We start from the raw sequence: 20,074 nt of genomic DNA, 5'->3' as shown, positions 1-20,074 counted from the left end.
TCATTTTCTCTTGCTTAGCCTTGAGAAATTTATGCTTTTAAGGGTAGCCTAATAATGTATACCCTCCCTTTCACTCATCACTGCTTGAATCTACATCTACATCACTACACTTCTTTCCTTTTGTCACCGAGTCATCTGGACTCATTCATTTAGACACTTGTTACATGGACAGTAGGTGTTGCACAGAAAGGCAAGGTGCTTTTTTTAGTCCTTTCAATTCTCCTATATTTTGATGCTGAGAGCTACAAGGACAGTTTAATTGGACTTCATTGTTGATGCCTAGGGAAGCACTTAAGTTATCTGGACATGTAAGTGGGTACTGTGCTAAAAGGTAAAATAGCTGAAAATGACTAGAGGTTTTCTGATAACTTGCCATCATCATTCAATTATAATTTGGGGTTATACTATATAACACAAATAACACTGGACCCTTGTAGGCAAAACGTAGGAATGAAAAATGTTTGGGTTCCTATTCAGGTAATAGTTTGCCCAACTCATTTCTGATGTCTCTTCCACCTCTCGAAATGCTGAGAAAATTCAGAGGGGTACTAAGAACTGAGGCAGTGGGGAGTGTAATGACCTTGGGAGTTGGAAAGATCTCATTTTGAATAGTGCCTCAGAAAACTTAACTGTCTGAAAGTTATTTAACCTCAGTGGGCCTCAGTTTTCCTTATCTGTAAAATTAAAGGGTCATGTTTCATGACTTCAATGAAATGTATTTTAAATACATTTAGGGATGTGGCAACAAAAATCAACTTAATTTCCTTTTGAAATTTCAAGTTTGACAAAACAGTGAGGCTAATTTTCAGTGGGCCTGCTTCTTTAGTCAAACCTCTTATAAGATAAAATTCACTTGATTTAAAAGATCAAGCCTTTTTTTTTTAAAAATACAAAACTTTAAACATATTTTGAATGATTTTAATAGCAAACAAGTTAGAAATGGCTGGGAAGCAAGGAAATGATGACAAGGCAAAGAGATGGAAGGAGGGCGAGACGAGATAAAAAGATGAACGTAAAGCTAACGGGAAAGACAAAGTGAGGTAATTAACATTCATTAGTTGATAAACCCACAGTTTACTCATTCTAACTCAACTTCCTATATAACAGAACAATATATTTCACAAGATCTTAAGAATTATGGAAAGAATCAGATCTGAGGTTTTCCATTCTTGATTCTAGGAAGGTATGTTGTCTTTTTATGGAAGGCTTTTAAAAATTAAATTGATTTTCTGTATAAAGCCACAACTCTAAATTATTACTATTTCTTCATTTACTTTGAAGTCTCCATTTTCCCCCCTGAAATTACTTATTTGTTCAAGGCCTTTTATCCACTTGGTTCTAAAAGTCTTCTGATGTTTCTCTACTTCCATCTCACTGTTTTCCTTCAGAACTTATTGACTGTCCTTTAATCATAAGTTTTCTCTAGTAGTTCTCTAAAGTTACATATTAATTATTAAGTGTGCATGTCCCAAAATTTTAACATCTAAAAATCTGCTCAGGAAAGAGTTGATAAAAAGTAAGCAAATCACTAGTAATAAATTTCTTTAAAAGCTTACAATCTTATCTATGTTTCATCTTTATCTTTGGGTTGAGATGAAGTGTAGTTATTCTATTTTTATAGCATTTTTAAGGTTTGTAAAAAATGCTTGCAAATGCTTTGACTAGATCAGTTATTTTCTGTATGTAAAATTTAGGGAAAAGGTTTAATGTATTTGATGGAATCTAGCACACGTGCATACTGGAGCTGAAATAACAATGCCATACAAGATTCTTTTTGTCATATCTTCAGTTGAACCATATTTTTCTTTTGAAGGTGAAAGTATTACCAGTGAACAATCTATTACTTATGTTTATATGACTATAAAATAATGAAACACTTGAGAATTTATCACCAGAAAACTTATGTTGTTAGATTTCACAACTTGAATCAATCTGCTACTTTAATAGAAATGAAACAAGGGCTCTAAAAGATAACATTAGCCTTACTACAGTAATAAGAATTGAGAACTATAAATTCATAGGCTATTTCAATTTATAAAAATCTTCATGATTTGTAGACAGCATCATTCTCATTTTTTTCCAATAACTACATACTCCTTTATTTCTTCTTTATAATCTTACATTTTTATTTCCTAAAGTTGTTTAGGATTTTGTGGGCAAAAAAGAGATATCCCATATTCTTTCTCTAGTAACTCATGGGAATTAAAGAGAAAATAACTTGTAAAATATTAACAACAATTGAACTGCTTAGTAGAATAGTTCTCACTCAGCCAAACACTATTGCTTCTAGATTAAGACAGTACTGTAATTGTTTCCTTTTGTTACTATAAATAAATTGGTACCAATTGCTACCAATAGTTGATGATCAATATTTATGCTTTTTTATTACTAATTTAATAAAGTATTTCCATCCTTTTTTTACCTTCCAAGCAGGGCAAGATATTTAAGAGCTGTTTTTAAAAAAAGGCACTTCATTACTGTAATCAGCATGACTCCTTAGGAGACTATTACATATTCTCTTTAGTCTTTTATTTAACCTCAGGTATTGGAAAAGTCTGACTTAATTTGCTTCTTGAACTTCATTAAAGTAACAATATGAGAAAATGAGAATATAAGAAAAAGTATTTGAGAAGTAAAAAGTGCAACACAAATGCAAAGTATAAAAGTGCTATTATTAATTAAAAGTTTTTAACATGAATATAATTCAAACTAAAATGTTCTCTTTAAAGTATTAATATTTCCTAAGTGAATATAACCCAAAGAAAGTTGTTTATGTTTTTTTTTGGGGGGAGGGGTGGTGGTGAAAGTATGGCTTAAATTTTATCCTTAAATCATATCTTTTTACAGTTTAAGTGTTATTAGGAAATCATATAAATATAGGTCTGATTTTAAACACAAATCTCTTTAAATTGTACTCTAAACTCTAATTATATATCTAGAATTGACCTTTCATTTCTTCCCATCTCCAATTGTGTCAAGTGAAATCAAACCCACAGAACGAAATTCCCTTAAAAACTTAAGTTCAGTAACTACTTGTTTTCTACTACTGTACTTTTTTTTGGCAGTAATTGTTTATTGGTCTGTTATTGCAGTAATTGCAATTTAACAATAAACCAGTCTGAAAGACATTTTAGGTCTTGAGGATACATACCATATATATTTCTTTAAAAATAATCATACTTTTTGTAAGCAATACTTTACAGTAGACACCTCGAATCTACCATAGATGTGAAACTTAAAATGAGAAAAATTTAAGTTCTAAATCTTTATACATATATTTTATATTCAGATTTCTATATATATTATATATACATACAGAAGTATATATAAAATATATATAATCAGATTTGAAAAATGAACAAAAACTGGGCACTGTACATAAAGGCTTTTTTAAAACTCAAACAATAGAAAAACTCTTTAAACATTAAACAATTTTAATAAAAGTTTCTGTACAATGCTAAGCAGTTTTATTTACATATAGAAAATGTAATAGGAGTAGTGTTTGAAATGACAGAACTCCTTAAAATTTCAATGGCAGGTAATCTGGAAAAAATAACAGCATTCCATTCACAAATATTTTCAAGCAATAAATATGTATTTATAAATAGTGTAAATTTACATCAAGATTAGAAACAAAAATCACAAATCTGAAGTTTATTCCTTAGTCTATGTGCAACCCATTATCTTTGTGACTTGGCTGTTAATTTTTTAAAGTTTTATTTAGGAACCAAAAGTATAACCGTCATGGTTTTAAAACAAGACAGAAAAACATAAAAGAAGTAAAAAAATTTTATCACCTAACTTTTCACATTAAAAAAAAAAATGTTGCCCAAAGAAAGACTTAAAATTTCTAACTACCTTACAAAGAAATGACCAGCTAGGCTAGTACTTTTTCCAAGGAAAATTCTGGAGGTGGTGAGGGGTTAGGAAATGGATGAAACCAAGTCATCAGCCCAGAAACAGAGAAATATAAAAGAGGTGGTCTTCAAGTCAGTAGTCTGTATAATGTTGCCAGTTTTGTCAGATATATACAAAACGTGGAATTTTTTTTTTTTTTTGAAGTGTAGCTGGTTCAGCTTTATTTTGAGTTCTGGAGTAGGAGCAGTGCTCTCTCCTGTCCAGTTGGTTGACACTCCGCACTTGGAAGGTTGCATAGACACAGCTTTCAGCCAGCAGCCTTACGGGATAGCTACAAAAACCAGTGGTGCAGAACTGGGTCACTTCCTGAATATCAGAAAAGTTCTCATTTAATGTCCATGGAACAATGTCAAGATGAGGAGGATGGTAATGGAGGAGCCTAGGGGCAGGAAAGAACCCAAAATAAATTAGTTTCAGGGGTACATAAACAGAAGTATCTTAATTCCACTGCCAGCTTTTGAAGAAAATTTCAGAAGATGTAACAAATCTCAGAAAAAGTTCAATAACTGTTACCAACAGTCTATTCTACAATGAAATCTCAGTAGTGGCCCCTAAATTGACCAGTTTGTCTAAAAGTACATCACACCATCACTTTTTCCATCTACCCATGGGAATCTCTTTAAAAAAAAAAAAATGCTGATGAGTCTAATTTCCTAGATGTTGGCTTTGGGAAGTGTGCCCTCTTCTCAGGATCCTCTACCTTAACTTCCTCAGACACCTCCCACTTGTGTCTGAGGAAGGTATAAGAGAAGGGAGAGGGCGGGTTTTTGGCGCCTTTTTTAGAGAGGCTTTTTCCCCTGACTGGTGGACTGGCTTTTTTAGGAGAGCCTTGGTCCCCTCAGAGATCTAACTCCTAGTTTTGCCCCATACCTAACTTTTTCCTAAACTAAATAAATCCAGCTATTCTATCCCTAAATGTAACCTGATTTATTGAGTTCCAAAGGGCTCAGGTCAATTTCCCATTGGAACGTGGGGTTAACCCCAGCTAGGCTACCTTCCTTCCTATTCCATTCCCTTTACCTTCCTTTTCCTCCTACCTTTTCCCATTCTTTCAACTCACAGAAGTTTGTGGCTGGCCATTTTTTTAGAACTCAAAAAGATTTTTGTAGAAGACAAGGAAAACCAATTTAACATTATCACTATTTTCACAAATTATTAGTTTATAACACAGCTCACTTAAATGAAATCATTTTATATACACATACATCAAAGAGTGAAGACTATTAGCATTTTTTCAAGCACCACCTAATTTTATCTAGACAAATTTGAGAAGACCATATTCAGTTAAAAACACAATGAATCAAATTTCCAAAGCTTTAAAAACTTAATATGTTAAGAGCGATCAGGTACTATTACATGCTCATGAACATAACGTGAAGGAAAAACTCTAGCAAATTAGTTGTTTAAAATTTTAATATATATTTTTACATAATATATATTAATCATAATGATTTTATGTTTGAACAGATGTGTGAATTTCACAAATCTTGTCATACCAGTAACATTTTTGGTTAAATATCTTGAATACAATTAGCCTAGAGAAATCTGTCTATCTACATATATATTTTTGTAGGAATATATATGTAGGAATAAGCAGGAAAAATTAACAGTAAATGTATCTTTTTCTTCGTGCTATGGTCATTAAACAATGAATACATTTCAAATGAGATCATTATATAATAAATATAAAATTTCTGAATAGCACAAAGAGGGTGGAAGAATCATAAAGTCTTAGGTAGTATTATTATGATAACAGTATATAACCAGAAAGTACGGGAAAAGAAGAGTGTGGAGGAGATTTTATATCTATTTCAGGAAAATACTTAATTATTTAAGTACCTTATTACCTCCTATTTACTGCTTGGAAAAGAAAAATTCTGCTACTTCTTAACCCAGCTAATTATATACTCACATGATAATTTCACTTACTAATGTAAATTGGTCATAAACTTGCATCAAGTCCTCCATTCTGTACTGTTCTAGCACCACAAAATTTTCCAGGCTCCCGCTTGTTTTTCGTGCACAGTCTTGGCAATGTACTATGTAGGTCTTTCGAGAATTGCTTTCATTAGTGATGAAAAGCAGATCAAAGACTTCTACCTATTTCAGAGAAAAGAAAAGAGTACCTAGTATAGATACAGAAAAGTCTTAGCTATAGATAAGGGAGACAATCTCATGTGGAAATTATTTTTCAAGGTCTGTTATAGCCAGTATACACTGGTTAAGGGCAGTTGCTAAAAACAGCACCAAGCCTGTTACACTTAAATGGAGTAAAATACCTGGCTCATATCACTTAAGAATGCTGCCAAACTTGACTTGTTAAGAGAAAAGGGATAGATTAAAACTGCAACTGAAAACAATAAAATTTTATCTACCTTATACCATACACATGCCAAATGCTGGGGTATATAAAAATGTCACTTTCCTTGTACTTAAAAGAGTTTACACACACACACACACACACACACACACACACACACACACACACACACACACACACACACAATTTAGTATCAGTTCTAAAGTTAAAGAGTAGTAAGAGTTAAACATTTGAAGCTGAGTGACTTGCCTTGGGTTACACAGTTGGAAATGTCTCCAGGCCTGGTGCTCTATCTACTGATCCACCCAAATGCCCCCATACCACTTTATGCTTCAGCATGAGCTACTACTCTTATCTCTCTTTGAAAACTTTTTCTCTTTAGTTACCAAGACAAAGATACAAATTCAATGTTAAGTGTTAGCCGCATAAAATGATACCCTGATACCCTTGCTGCTAATTACATGCTATCTATTGCTGTGGTGCTTATAACATTCAAACATTGCATTTGACAGAATAATTCAAACTAGACATTTACCCCTACCCTTTAAATCATGCTTGGTTGACTAGGTACTACCATGAGGAAGTCACTGCCCAAACAAACATATTCCACTATGGTTGGTTAAACTGTGCCATTACCAATTTATTAAAAACTTATGTGCCAGTGTGCTAGGTGTGAAGGATACAGGTAAAAGAAGCAATCCCCACTAGTGAAGAGCTTACCATAATGATTAAAATGATCAAATCGGTGTTCACCTATGGATTTTTCAATCTTTTTTTTTAGTATCTCAACTGTCTTTGGCATTCCCCCAAAACTTATGTGGCCTAAGCAATGGTGAGGAGCTACTTTCATCACATACAAAAATGGGCATATATTTATATACCAAAATACAACATAACCATACAGTAAAAGACTGGAAAATAATTATGTGTCCTACTGTTTCTGTAACTTATCACATATGACTATATGAAAATTCTCCACTGGCTAAAAAAAGCTACAGGAAAACTTCATATTGTTAGAAAAGCCACCAGCATCATATTGAGGAAAATTAAATTCCTGATAAGGTATATGAAGGTGGTATATTTCTGAGTGCCATTTTGCAGGCTTAGATATCTACAAATATTCTGTTGCCTGCTAGGGAGAGGTGATAAGAACTGATTTTATTTTTTCTTCTAGGTAGTAATTGGGCCACTCAGAACTGAAATAAAGTGGGAAAAAAGTATCCCCCCACCCAATTGAGTATCTCATTCAATGTAAATTAAAAAAAAGACCATTTGTATAATTTAGGATATTTCCTAATTTTTTTTACTACAAAACATCTGTGCAATCAAGAATTAATAAATGCTCACAGGACAAATGGCATTAAGTTAAGTCAAATTGTTACACTTAGCTCAAGATTTAAGGTGTAAAATATTGCTGCATCACTAAACATTTTTTAGAAAAAGTTTCATGAAGTAACAAAATCAAAACATATGAGACTGCTTGAAGTGACAAGAACTAACTTGCCAGTTTTTTCATTTAATGGCATTAAGAACTTAAGAGAACCTCTTCAAATAAGGAATAATGGCAGTTCCCTAAAATTCTATTTTTATTACAACTTCAGCCTTATCTCTTATGTGTTTAGGCAAAAGTCTTATCCTTTAGATTTAATTAATTAATTTAGGGAGGTTTCCCATGGTTACATGATTCATGCTCTTTCCTTCCCCTCATATCTCCCCCCTCCCATAGCCAATGAGCAATTTAACTGGGTTTTACATGTTTCAATGATCAAAACCTATTTCCATATTATTGTTACACAAAAGTCTTATGAGAACAGCTGGGAGTGATGACAGAATAATAGAGAATATAAAAAGCTTAAGATACCTTTCTAAACCTAGCAGAAAAGGTCCACTTTCCATTTTTCAAGTGTGTAAACTGTTGAAAGAATATGAGTCAACTTTTCTCCAATTCTCTCTTAAAGATGTATCTTTGTGCAAGAGAAAGATTAATAGTACTCTCCCTAGCACAATCACCAATAGTCATAATTTTCTATAGAAAGTAAGCATCAGCCATCATCTCTGAGAACTCAAGTCTTTCTAGTTTCATCTGTTCCTATTCTGAATTACAAGTAACAAAAAAAAAAAAAAATCAGGGAGATAACTTTGCTTATGTAATATATTAAAAAAAAAAAATTTCCCCCAGTTCAATCACTTCTAGATCGTACTACACTGATGGAATAGACAGAGGAAAGAAGAGGCTGTTTGTCCTGTTGGGGGGTGGGGTGGGGGGAGGTTTGGGGGTGGGATCGGGGGCAGAGGTAAGCAGTAAGTAATTCCCCCCTAGTTTATTTGAGGTTATTTGCTAGAATCATTGAAATAAATCCTTCACTTTAACATTAATGCTAATACATCTATAGAGTGAATTTTCCCTTATCATCTTTAGAAGGAGAAATAATAAAAGAAGCCTAACTGTTGGAAAGCATGTTGACAAATGTGTTAACACTGCTCTAAGGCACTTACCTATTTAAAAACGTAAAGATTTTGAGAGGCATTAGAAAAAATTAATGAATTTACACTTTATATTGGTAAAATAAAAGGCTGAAATCAATAGCACAAAGTTTTCAGACTCAAGCTACAGAACTGAAGAAAATTTACCTGGAAAAAAACCAAGAAAAACAATAAGCAACTTATTTCTTCAACGATGAATCATAAAATTTTGAAAGATATATTGCAGAGGATGTCAATGAAAGAACACCCTCTGCAATATATCTTTCAAAATTTCATGAAGATTTTCATATTCATTATGTTTCAAAACGTATTTTTGTATCATTTTGTTGGTTTGCCTTTTGAATCAAAGCTGAGCTGTTAATGCAATTGATCTAACAATCATTTAAAAGCCCAAAGTGGAACGTAGATGTATTCGAAACAATCAAACAGCGAGGAATGACAGCACAAGAACTGACCTCACAGATGCTACAGTAATGAGCCGGTTCTTCTTTTGAGCGTCCGTGCCACACGATCTCCTTTCCAGCAGTAAGTAGAGCCTCTCTCAGCGTCTGACACTGCTTCAGAGTTCTTAACAGACAATACCTATTAGATAGAGGGCAGAGCAAGATAAAATACATGAACAACAAATGAATACCAAAGTATTTTACTATGAAGAATGTTGTTAAAGGGCTTATAACGCAGGACTCAAAGATTATTTTTTGATTATTTTCTTTCACTAACCTAACTTCTATGACTTGAAATGTGTTATCATTTATGTATAATTATACATATCAGTGATACAATTTTAAGATGCTATTGAATAAAAAGCATGTCAATCTAAAGCTAATAGGAAAACAATAATGCAATCTGTATTGAATATGGTAAATCAACACTACATGACTTTGAACAAAAAATAAGAGTGAGGGGGCAGCTGGGTGGCTCAGTGGAGTGAGAGTCGGGCCTAGAGACAGGAGGTCCTGGGTTCAGGCCCGGCCTCAGCCACTTCCCGGCTGTGTGGCCCTGGGCAAGTCACTTGACCCCCATTGCCCACCCTTACCAATCTTCCACCTATGAGACAGTGCACCGAAGTACAAGGGTTTAAAAAAAAAAAAAAAATAAGAGTGACTTTAGCCAAAATTAACTTTTCCTTTTCTTCTATCTTGGAAAGAGATTTGATTATTACTTTGCTGTATCATGAAAAGCCAAATTTAGACTTGTTATAAGGAAAAACTTCCTAATACTATAATGGTTAATAATTTACTTGAGATCTCCAAACAAAAGGTGAATCATTACTCTTTTGGGAAGGGTGCTGAAGGGATTCTTCAATGTTAAAGTTAGTTACTAAGTCCCTTTAAAATTCTACGAATCCTGGAGGTTCGGTTCATTTCTCCTATAAAGGCAGATATGCAGGATCCATTATTTCAGGTTATACTGCTAATTAAATTCTAAAACTGAAAAAAAAATTAATAGAGGTTTTGTGATTTACTTAAATGGTCAAGTAAAATATTGTGAAAGTCTTTAATTTTATGACCACAATTTCCTCTTTTCCTCTTTGCTTCTCATTCCTACAATTTCTATGGCATGCCAGTATTTTTACATGAGTAGGGTCAAACTCAAATAAAAATGGAGTTGTTACAAGCTACACATTTAATTTCTGTTTTATTTTTAATTTATTGTTAAATATTTCCCATTTAGACTTTATTCTGGATCTCTATATGTTTAACATCTCTAATTCACGATAATTTTACCAAATTATTTAATAAATAGCCTTCTTTTCTTGACTCAGTTTTTTCAAAAGGGTTTTGTATTAAATAATCTCTAAAGTAATCTTACCTTATTTTTTTTTTGGAAGAATCCCTAAAGATCCAAGTTCTTGGCAGTTTGCATGGTTTTCCCAATAATAATCTCACCAACAGTGGTCCCTATGATTTTTATATTGTTTTGAACTGGACTTATGATTTCAAAGGTAAAGGATAGGGAATTACCAATGAAGAAATTCCCTCTAAAAACACAGAAAAGCATCTACTCTACAATATAGAATTTTAAAGCCTAGTGCCCAAGAGGTTTACTGGAAACAAAGATAGCTTACATTTTCAAAATCACTCTATTAAAATTCTTTATAATTAATATATCATTTGATCCTCAAAATAATCCTGGGAGATAGGTACTATTATGATCTCCATTTTATAGACAAGGAAACTGAGGCACATAGCATTAAGTGACTTGCCACAGGGTCACATAACTAAATTAGGCTGGATTTGAACTAAGGAAGATGAGTTTCCTGACTCTGGGCATGGTATTTTATCTGTACTGTCTAGATGCCCAGTTAAATAGCTTCCTTATTTCCTTATTTCCTTATTTCCAAGGAAAGCTCTCTACAACAATGATTCTTTGGTTTCTAAGATGCTGAAGTGTTTAAATAACTTTAAAGATATGTCTGGGGCTTATATTCAAGTTAAAGAAGAAATTATATTTTAACAGTTCCTTAATTATTAGCAATTAGCAGAGTCCTTAATGATGGAGGACTAGTATGGTATTGTGGAAAAAGTATTAGCTATGTAGAGTAAAAGAACTTAAGTTCAAATTCTTCCTTTGATACTTAAGTGATTTTGAAAAAGTCATTTATCTTCCCTGGGCCACAGAATCCACCTTTGAGCAATTGAATTAATTTACTCAGAACTTAAATTTTAATTGACATTCAAAAGAAGCAATATCCTAGGCAAAAAACTGCCTTTTGACACTTTGCTTCAATTTGCACTTCTTTGGTATGTCCTATTTCTTTCCTGATCCCTAGATGGGCCCTTTAATTAGGGAAGAGATTATCTTCAGTGCACAGGTCTGAAAAACCAAAAATACTCTATTATTTTTTAAGTGTACATATTAAAATAAGAACAATGAATTTATGAACAAAAGCAACAATCATGAAGCTCAATGAATGAAATATAAAAATATTAAATAAAATAAAAACTTTTCAGAAAACCTTTTTAGGTCAAGTCACTAGGGCAAATCTCACATTAACAACACATATGGTATATTTCTTGTATATTCTCATGATAATCTTTGCTCAGGAGGTGCTCTTTCATAATAATGCTATTTAACATGGTTATCAAATCAACAGGCATTTATTAAGTGTCTATGTGGCCAGTCATTTTACTAGGTTCTGAGGGTACAAATTCAATAATTTCTACTATCAGAGAGCTTAAATTTTAGTTCAAGAGTTTCTAGTTAAAAACTTTAGCCTTCAATAAACAGTCTAGTTCATGATTCAAACTTGGATCAAAACTGAAGCTCAATGATGGTAATTAGAAGATGATCTTTAACTAGAATTGGAAGGATTCTTAGAAAAGATGGCATATGACTTGGGTTTCTTCAAGAGGGAGAAAGAAAATTCCTAGATTATAAAAGGGGTGTTTATAATAGTTAAATTAGATAGTAATGAGGACAAGGGATGACAAACAATTGAATAAATGGAAGAAGGTTGCTATACCAACTAGGAAGACATTTTGGAAGGGATATTTTACTCTAGACAAAAGATTTCTCTATCAAAAACTGTTATCTTCTGTCTTAGTATTAATTTTAAGACAGCAGAACAGCAAGGACTTGTCAACTGTTATTAAGTGACTTGCCCCAGATCACATAATTAGGAAGTATCTAAGGCATGATCTGAACCCAGATCCTTCTGAGTCCAGGTCTGGTGCTCTATTCACTATGCTACCTAGCACCTACTATATATCTTGAGGAAACTAGGACTTTTGGTTCACTGTGACACTGAGGAAAAAACAAATATGAAATTAAATTTTAAATAAATCCAACATGAAAAAAGGAAGGAAAAGAGTCTGCGCCAAGCAGTTTCACAAATATTAAGCCATTTGAACCTTACAACTCAGGGAGTAGGTTATATAGTTAAGGAAATTAAAGCAGAGAGAGGTTAAATGATTTGCCTCAGTCACACAGTCAGTGCCTGAGGCAGGATTTGAATTCAGGTCTTCCCAACTCCAGGTAGCACTCAGCCATTTTGACATCTAAGCTAGTAGCCTTGTAATTTTAGATAACCTTCACTCTCCAACTGATACTTCTTTTTGTAAACCTGTATTAGGGAAAACATTTGATACTGAATATTCTTCAAAAATCTGCATTAATAACAATATTATAAAAGACATATTTCCTGATCCAAAACAATACTGTGCCACTCCCATGTTCCTCTCTTACCTTGTCTACAGTTTTTAAGAATACCTATATTTGCTACTTTGGTCATTTTCAGAAAAAGAAGTTCCTCAGTATTTTCTGTCATATGTGTCGTAACACTAGAATGTTTTGTTCTTCCTATTTCATGGGATCAAAAGCCTATCTCTATCCTTTGAGATCCAGGTCAAATGCTACCTCTTCCCCAGAACTTTCCATTGAGAAAGTAAGATTCCTCCATTTAGAAGTTTTCCTTCCTTTATAATCCCAAAGGACTTCTTTTGTAGCATTTACAACTTGTTCGATATTCTCTTATATTTTAATATTGAAATGGATTAATTAGAGTATTAAGGGAATTTCTTGGTTTTTAACTTCAATTTTGTTTTTGGACCCAAGAATTGAGGGTGTAAGTATTTTTCTATACATGGGCTGCTTTCACTTTTCTGATTTATTTGTGATATATATCCCAAAGTGCTATTCTATAGTGTAGTATAATTATAACTACTAAGAGCAGTATTGTTGGGTTCAAAATATGGTATAACTTTCTAGGTTTGGGGGCATAGTTCCAAATAACTTTCAAAAACATTTGAACTAGTTCATAGCTCTACCAACAACGTGTAAGTGTATCTATTTTCCCATATTCCCTCCCACATGTCATTTTTCATTTTTGTCACCTTCGCCAAAAATCTAACAATGTGAGGGAAGTACCTCAGAGTGGTTTTAATTGGCATTTTTCTAATCATTAGTTGATTTAAATAATTTTTTCATGAATATTAGATAGCTTTTACTTTTTTCCTTATGAAAGTTTCTTGCTTGTATATTTTGACCATTTATCAATTAGAAAATGGCTTTTCTTATACAATTTGACTTAGATCCTTACATATTTGAGAAACAAGACCTTTATCAAAGAATTGCTTCAAAGATTTCCCCCTTCCATATCTTACTTTTCTTCTAATTTTGGTTGCATTGATTTTGTCTATATAGAGAATTTAAAAATTTTATATAATCAAAATTAACAATTTTTATCTTATGTGAATCTATCTCTTACTCGGTCATGAATTCTTCCACTATTCATAGATCTAACAGGTAATTTCTTCCCTGACCCACAAATTTACTTATGACATACCCTTTATATATGTCATGTGCCCTTTTAAAAGGTGCTTTGTTTCTGTCAGACCACATTACAATTTCCAGCAATTTTTATCAAACATTAATTCTTGTCCCAATATCTACAATGTTTAAGATTTATCAAACACTAGGTTACTATGCTCATTTGCTCCTGTATATTGTGTACCTAACTGTTTCCTTGGTCAGGCACTCTATTGCTACAACATAATAAAAAAAATTTTTTAAGGGTTAAGTGGAAAAGCAACTGAAAGACAGGTATATGTATATAAAAATGTGTAGGTACATAATATATGTACATAATAATATAGAAATCACAGACATGTACCAATTTGTCCACACATACAAATGTGAATACTTTACCCCACATTTTATATAAAAATATTTTAAGTTCAAGTCAATTTACAGCTATTAAGTGATGAATGAGCAGGAAAAGGGTTTGGGGCCAGGGAATATTGTAAAAATAGGAATCACTTGATGGATTTTCCCTGTACCACAAAGAGGGAAATGAGTATAGAAATATATCCCTAATAAATACATTAATATATAATTTTGCATGATATAAAAACTATACCAATGGAATAAAGAAACAAGCATAAATGAAAAGCCTAGATAATAAAAGAACAGTCTGAAACAATAGTTTACAAGTATAGCCAAGGGTTCGATGGAAAGACAGAGGGGAAAGGGAAAGAGACTTAAAATATACTGAAAATAGTCTGTGTTGTAGGTAGCTGAGAAAACTAACGGTAATACCACTTAAGTTTGCAATTCCTGCTCTATCTCTGACCCTGTTTATATTAAAGCCCCTGCCCTGTCTCTGATCATCCTTTCTGTTGAAACAGCAAGTATCTAAAACTAATAGACAGAAGTAATTATAGATAATCTCAGCTAATCCAAAAAGATCCTTTGTAGTTACATGTTCTTCTAATCCCCAAACCCTGTTCAATCCAGGTGCCCAGTTCCCAATTTATCTCTTTCTGAATTGAAACCTATATAAGCCTTGTCCTTCTTTTCCTGCAGGAAGTCTTTGTCTGCAAGGGTGGATCTTTCTTACTGGTTAACTCAATAAACCTTTGTTTTGTTTTGTTGGTTCCTAAACTTTCTGGATCCAGCATTGGTTTGTTCCATATGTTTTATTTTACTTACCATTGTATAAAAGCATGCCATATGTATAAACGTTAAACATCAATTTTTATTTACATTTGATATGTTTAATAAAATACATACTGTGACTGTTAAACAATGGTATTCTAAAGCATCAGAATCAGCCTGAAGGGAAGTCTTTAGTGGCATACCACAAGACTGTCTTTTGGCTTGAAGAATTTGGATTAAGATACAGAAAGCACATTTAGTCTTGAGAAGAATAAATCAAGAAGGAAAAGATAACAATTTCAAATGAAAATGAACAAGACACTAGTGGGTTTTTTTTTCTGTGATGCCAACTCCCCAACCCCCTCAAAATAGGACCAAGAGAAAGTTACAAGACACAGATTTCTGCCCAAAGAGGAAGCAGTCATTTGCCTTCTTTATATAAGACATAAGGGATGTGTATAATTGGAAAAGGAGATAGACTTGTAGCTAGAATGAGAGATAAAAGATGTGATACGTTGAAGAACTACAATCACTGTCAATATATAATTATAACACCCACAGCATTAGGATGATTATATATTCATCCAATAATGAATGATTTGCTAACAATTAGAAAAGACATATAACAATGGCATAGGCTTTATCAGATGTAATGCATCCAATACACAGAAATGTTTAAGTAAAAGCTATATCATGGAAGAAATGATTCAAAAGAGATTCTTTTTTTTTTTTTTTTAACTTTACTTTCCATCTTGGAATCAATACTGTGTATTGGAGTGGTAAGGGCTAGGCAATGGGGGTTAAGTGACTTGCCCAGGGTCACAAACTGGGAAGTGTATCAGGCCAGATTTGAACCTAGGACCTCTTATCTTTAGGCCTGGCTCTCAATCCACTGAGCTACCCAGCTGCCCCCTCAAATAGGATTCTGATAATAGATGAGAGACTAGACCAGATGAGTTCTACTATTTTCTATACTTTTATGATGATCAAAGTATTTCTTATTTGTGGATGATCTGTTTTGTAAAGAGGAACTGAAATATAGGGAAATACATAAGGATAAATGCTTTCTGTTGTGGGCTTTTACTTTGATCTGCCCTATAAAGTTAATATAATTTAATTTCTTGGTTCCACTCTGTATGTCTAATAACCAGAATTTTCTGCCTAATTTACTTTCAACAAACTATATACCTATTCTTTGAATAGAAGAATTATTATTTTACAAGTATGGAATATATTATCTTCAGTACAAAACAAAGGAATACATAATATATTAGAAAAACTAACTGAATATTTTGTTTTGAAGGACAACCCTCACACTAAAAAAGCCCTTTCATTGCTAGCATTTTTATTTTCCTTACAAAGCAAGGCAATACTCCATAAATTCCAAGTAACATCTGATTGAAAAAGCAGTACATTATAAGGCATCAAATTTATCGAAGGACTGAAAATTACCTTTGATTGTTATTCAATTTAACAATGTTATTTTTAAATTGGTTTAAATTAGTTAATTCACAACATATCTACAAATGAACTTCTGATAAATGTGGTAAATAGATACTCTATAGATAAAAATATATTAAAAATTTTTCACTAACATTAAAAAGTCAATAATTTTAATTTATATAGATAAAACAAAATGGGTAACACTACACATTTTGTTCAATTAGAAAAAAATATGCTACTTACTCAATTCTCAAATATTTACATGCTTATTTTCTACATCTAGAATTATCTCCATGGCCTTATTTTCTGCCCCATACCCATAGCTGAACCCACCAGTTCTCCACCAAACTTGAGAATACTGCCCTGATAATCACTTGGGCTGTGTATCTATGCTAAGTTAAGTATCATGGTTTCTAAGCTTGGGAAATAGTAGGAATGGAAAAAGAGAAAAGAGTGTAAATTTTAAGTAGTTTTAAGATTACCCATACCCTTTCTTTCTTTATCTGCATATATAACCAAATAAGGATGGAACTTTAAAAAAGCAAAGATATGAGCAGTAATTTTGCCTAGTGCTGAGATATGGGGGTAGTCAAGGACTCTGGTTTTGAATCCTGGTTCTCTGATTTATTACCTATAAAATGGTCCTTTATCAGGCCTGGAGTTGTGAGGACCTGTGTTCAAAATTGACCTCAGACACGTTCTAGCTGTGTGACCCTCGACAAGTCACATAACCACATTAACTACCCATCTACAACCAGCCTTTATCCTTCCTTTAAAAAAAAAAACAAATCTATAAAAAGAAGGAATTGGATAATATGAGCTTTGTGTTCTTTCCCAGTGCTTTTCCATAACTATTTCTTCACATGGCATTAACAGAGTACCCAACAAAAAGAAGTAACTTATTCTTCTCCTCTTCTATATCAAAGTAGAGAAGTCTAATAGTTTTAACAAAACACTTACTTGATCATTTCAAAAAGCTTTGGATCAGAAACCTTGATATTTCGTGCCATATTCCATGAAAGATGAATCATGGGCACTATTGATTTTACACTCTGTAATTTGTTCCACTCGTACCGTTCCACTGCCAATTTATATTGGCAGGCTAAAAATGAAGGGGGGAAAATACAAATAAAAAAAACTTGTTTTAAAGCAATAGAATGATAAAAATATGAGCAAGAAAGATAACCACCATATTGATATATTAAACATTAATTTTAAAAACATAGTTCATACTAATGGAACATTGTAAGATTATTTTCTCTTTTACAATGAAGCAAGGGACCATTTAATTCAAGATTCTATTTGAATATGGTAGGTCACCAAGTAATTTTTGAAGATTATAAAAAAATAACCAACTACATTATTGCTGTTTTCAACTAGATCTTTAAAAAGTTAATGAAAAATTATTAAAACCATAATTTTCTAAAATTTAACTCTGATTGAAATGGACTAGTTAGAATTCAATTTTTTGATTTGCAAATTTAAGATTTTAAGCAACATGGCTGACAGTTCCTTCTTCAGATTTCCCAATATAAGTCAAGAAATATGGGTATAAGAGACAGTATTCTTTTTGGAGGAGAAGTTAAAAAAAAATTTGAGAATTTAAGTGAGTTATTTTCTTAAGTACTTTGGCACATTCTTCATATTTTAAAAAATACCTGTGAGCGGGCCAACATTCCAAGCAATGTTGTTGCACCATCCAATAGCCTGAACCCAGTGGACAGTGCCTGCATTTATCCAAACCAAATCTCCTGGTCGCTGAATGAATCTATACACTGGAACATTTGCTTCATAAAGATCTTCGAGGTTAGGCCACCAAGAGCCCATTAGGAAATTCAAATTATTTCTAAAACAAGAACAAATCACATATTCATCAACTTCTAGTGGAACCAGAATATAATGTCAAAAGAAAGTAAAAATAAAAATGTCCAGACTATTATGTGAAAACTAGTATGAAAAAGAGTATATCTCTTAAAAGTAACCAGATTAAAGTTTTATTTTGGTCAAGAGTGCCTATTTTACTATCTGAAGGTATTTGATAATTTATCCAAACAGGGACAAAGGGATTGATTCTACACCCCTAACTGTCATACCCCAAGACACTTAGCTTTTAGAAGCACTTTAATTCACATTCAGTTTACACAATGAGTTAGTTAGAAGCCTTTCTTTGTCATAAAAATCTGAGACTTTTCCTAAACAGATCCCAAAGTCATGTAAGGCTGAAAAAGCAGAAAGAAGCTTTTGGAAGTATATTTGAGACCTCAGACTGTTTGTTAGCAAGGCAAAAAAACAAAACAAAACAAAACAAAACAAAAAAAAAACTATCTTGTTTTGGATCCTATATATCAAAAGGACAACAAGTGCCTTTCGATATTGTCAAGCAATTAATGAGCAAGAATACTTTTTACTGAACACTTGATGCTAAACAGGCAACTCAGGAATATTCTGCCACAAACTTAAAAAGTTGTTTTTTTAATCTTGAGTTAAAGGAATAAACAAGCATTTATTAACTACTGTATACCAAGTACTGTGCTAGGTTGTTAGGGATAAAAAGACAAAAATGAAAACTTTCCTTTCTCTTTAAGAGCGTAAACACCACATACATACAAAAACAATTTTGGGACCTACTTTTCTGTATATTAAGAATTTATGAAGTTAAAGTATCCCTCATTACCATTAATAGGTAAATTACATAAAAATATTAGCTTTAAAGCAAACTTATAATACAAATACATAATCTAAACCTAATTCAATCTTCTTAGAAGACTCTAAGGATGTTTCCTAAAAATGTCTTGAGCTAAGCCACCCGTACCCCACCCCCATCATATTTAAGAATAAAGTTCTTTTTGGTAAAAAAATTTTTTTAATTCTATTTTTAATGATAAAAATATCACTGTTATGAAAAACATGAACAAGAAAGATGTGTTTCTGATCTCTGAGTGATGGCAGTACAGTGTGGCAACACTATATCCTGGCAGCTTTATAGAGGAATGAAAAGCTTTTTTTGCAACACCATGGAGAAGTCATCTACCTTCTGTTAGATTGGTTACTATATCAAGTACTTCACAATTTTTTTCTACCTGGCTATTCAGAGCCCCTGGAATGTAACAGAAAATCAAGTTCAAAAGTAACATTAATTTGATCATGTTCTAAGATTTTAAAATTCTAAATGTTTGTCTATTTTCTGGAGAAATTACCCTGAGATATGACAGGCTCACATTTTGAATATGTTGCTTTAACTATTAGGAAATCTGTTTTTCAAGTTCTTACATGTGGTCTTTTTTTTGGTTTCTCTCTACCTAACCAAAGGTCTCTCACTTAGCAAACAACCTTGAATATATTTTGTATATTTTTATATTTGTATTTCTTGTCTCTCTCATTAGAAGAAAAAATCCTCAAAGGCAAGGACTGTTTCATTTCTGCCTTCACACCCCTATTACTGAGTCTAGGTCCAAACATGTAATAGACCCTTAATGCATACTGATTAGTTACTTAATCATCTCCTTCCCCCACCACGTGCTAAGTCAAATA

General features: G+C 32.6%; 1 protein-coding gene across 5 annotated transcripts in view; it reads right to left on the bottom strand.

Moving 5' to 3' along the window:
• Nucleotides 1–3,429: 3,429 nt before the first annotated feature.
• Nucleotides 3,430–20,074, bottom strand: part of KDM6A (lysine demethylase 6A) — a 260,558-nt gene continuing 243,913 nt past the window's right edge. For all 5 annotated transcript variants that reach the window (XM_044670194.1, XM_044670190.1, XM_044670191.1 and 2 more), the window contains 5 exons: nucleotides 18,202–18,389; nucleotides 17,504–17,645; nucleotides 9,178–9,304; nucleotides 5,848–6,018; nucleotides 3,430–4,297 (listed from right to left, as the gene is read on the bottom strand). In XM_044670194.1, the coding sequence (XP_044526129.1) occupies nucleotides 4,268–4,297; nucleotides 5,848–6,018; nucleotides 9,178–9,304; nucleotides 17,504–17,645; nucleotides 18,202–18,389 (658 nt within the window). In that variant the 3' untranslated portion in view covers nucleotides 3,430–4,267. The remainder of the gene's footprint in view (nucleotides 4,298–5,847; nucleotides 6,019–9,177; nucleotides 9,305–17,503; nucleotides 17,646–18,201; nucleotides 18,390–20,074) is intronic.

Source organism: Gracilinanus agilis, chromosome 3 (genome assembly GCF_016433145.1).
Source record: "Gracilinanus agilis isolate LMUSP501 chromosome 3, AgileGrace, whole genome shotgun sequence".
Lineage (NCBI taxonomy): Eukaryota > Metazoa > Chordata > Mammalia > Didelphimorphia > Didelphidae > Gracilinanus > Gracilinanus agilis.
Note: the sequence above shows the minus strand (reverse complement) of the source record. Positions and strands in the feature narration are given on the sequence as shown.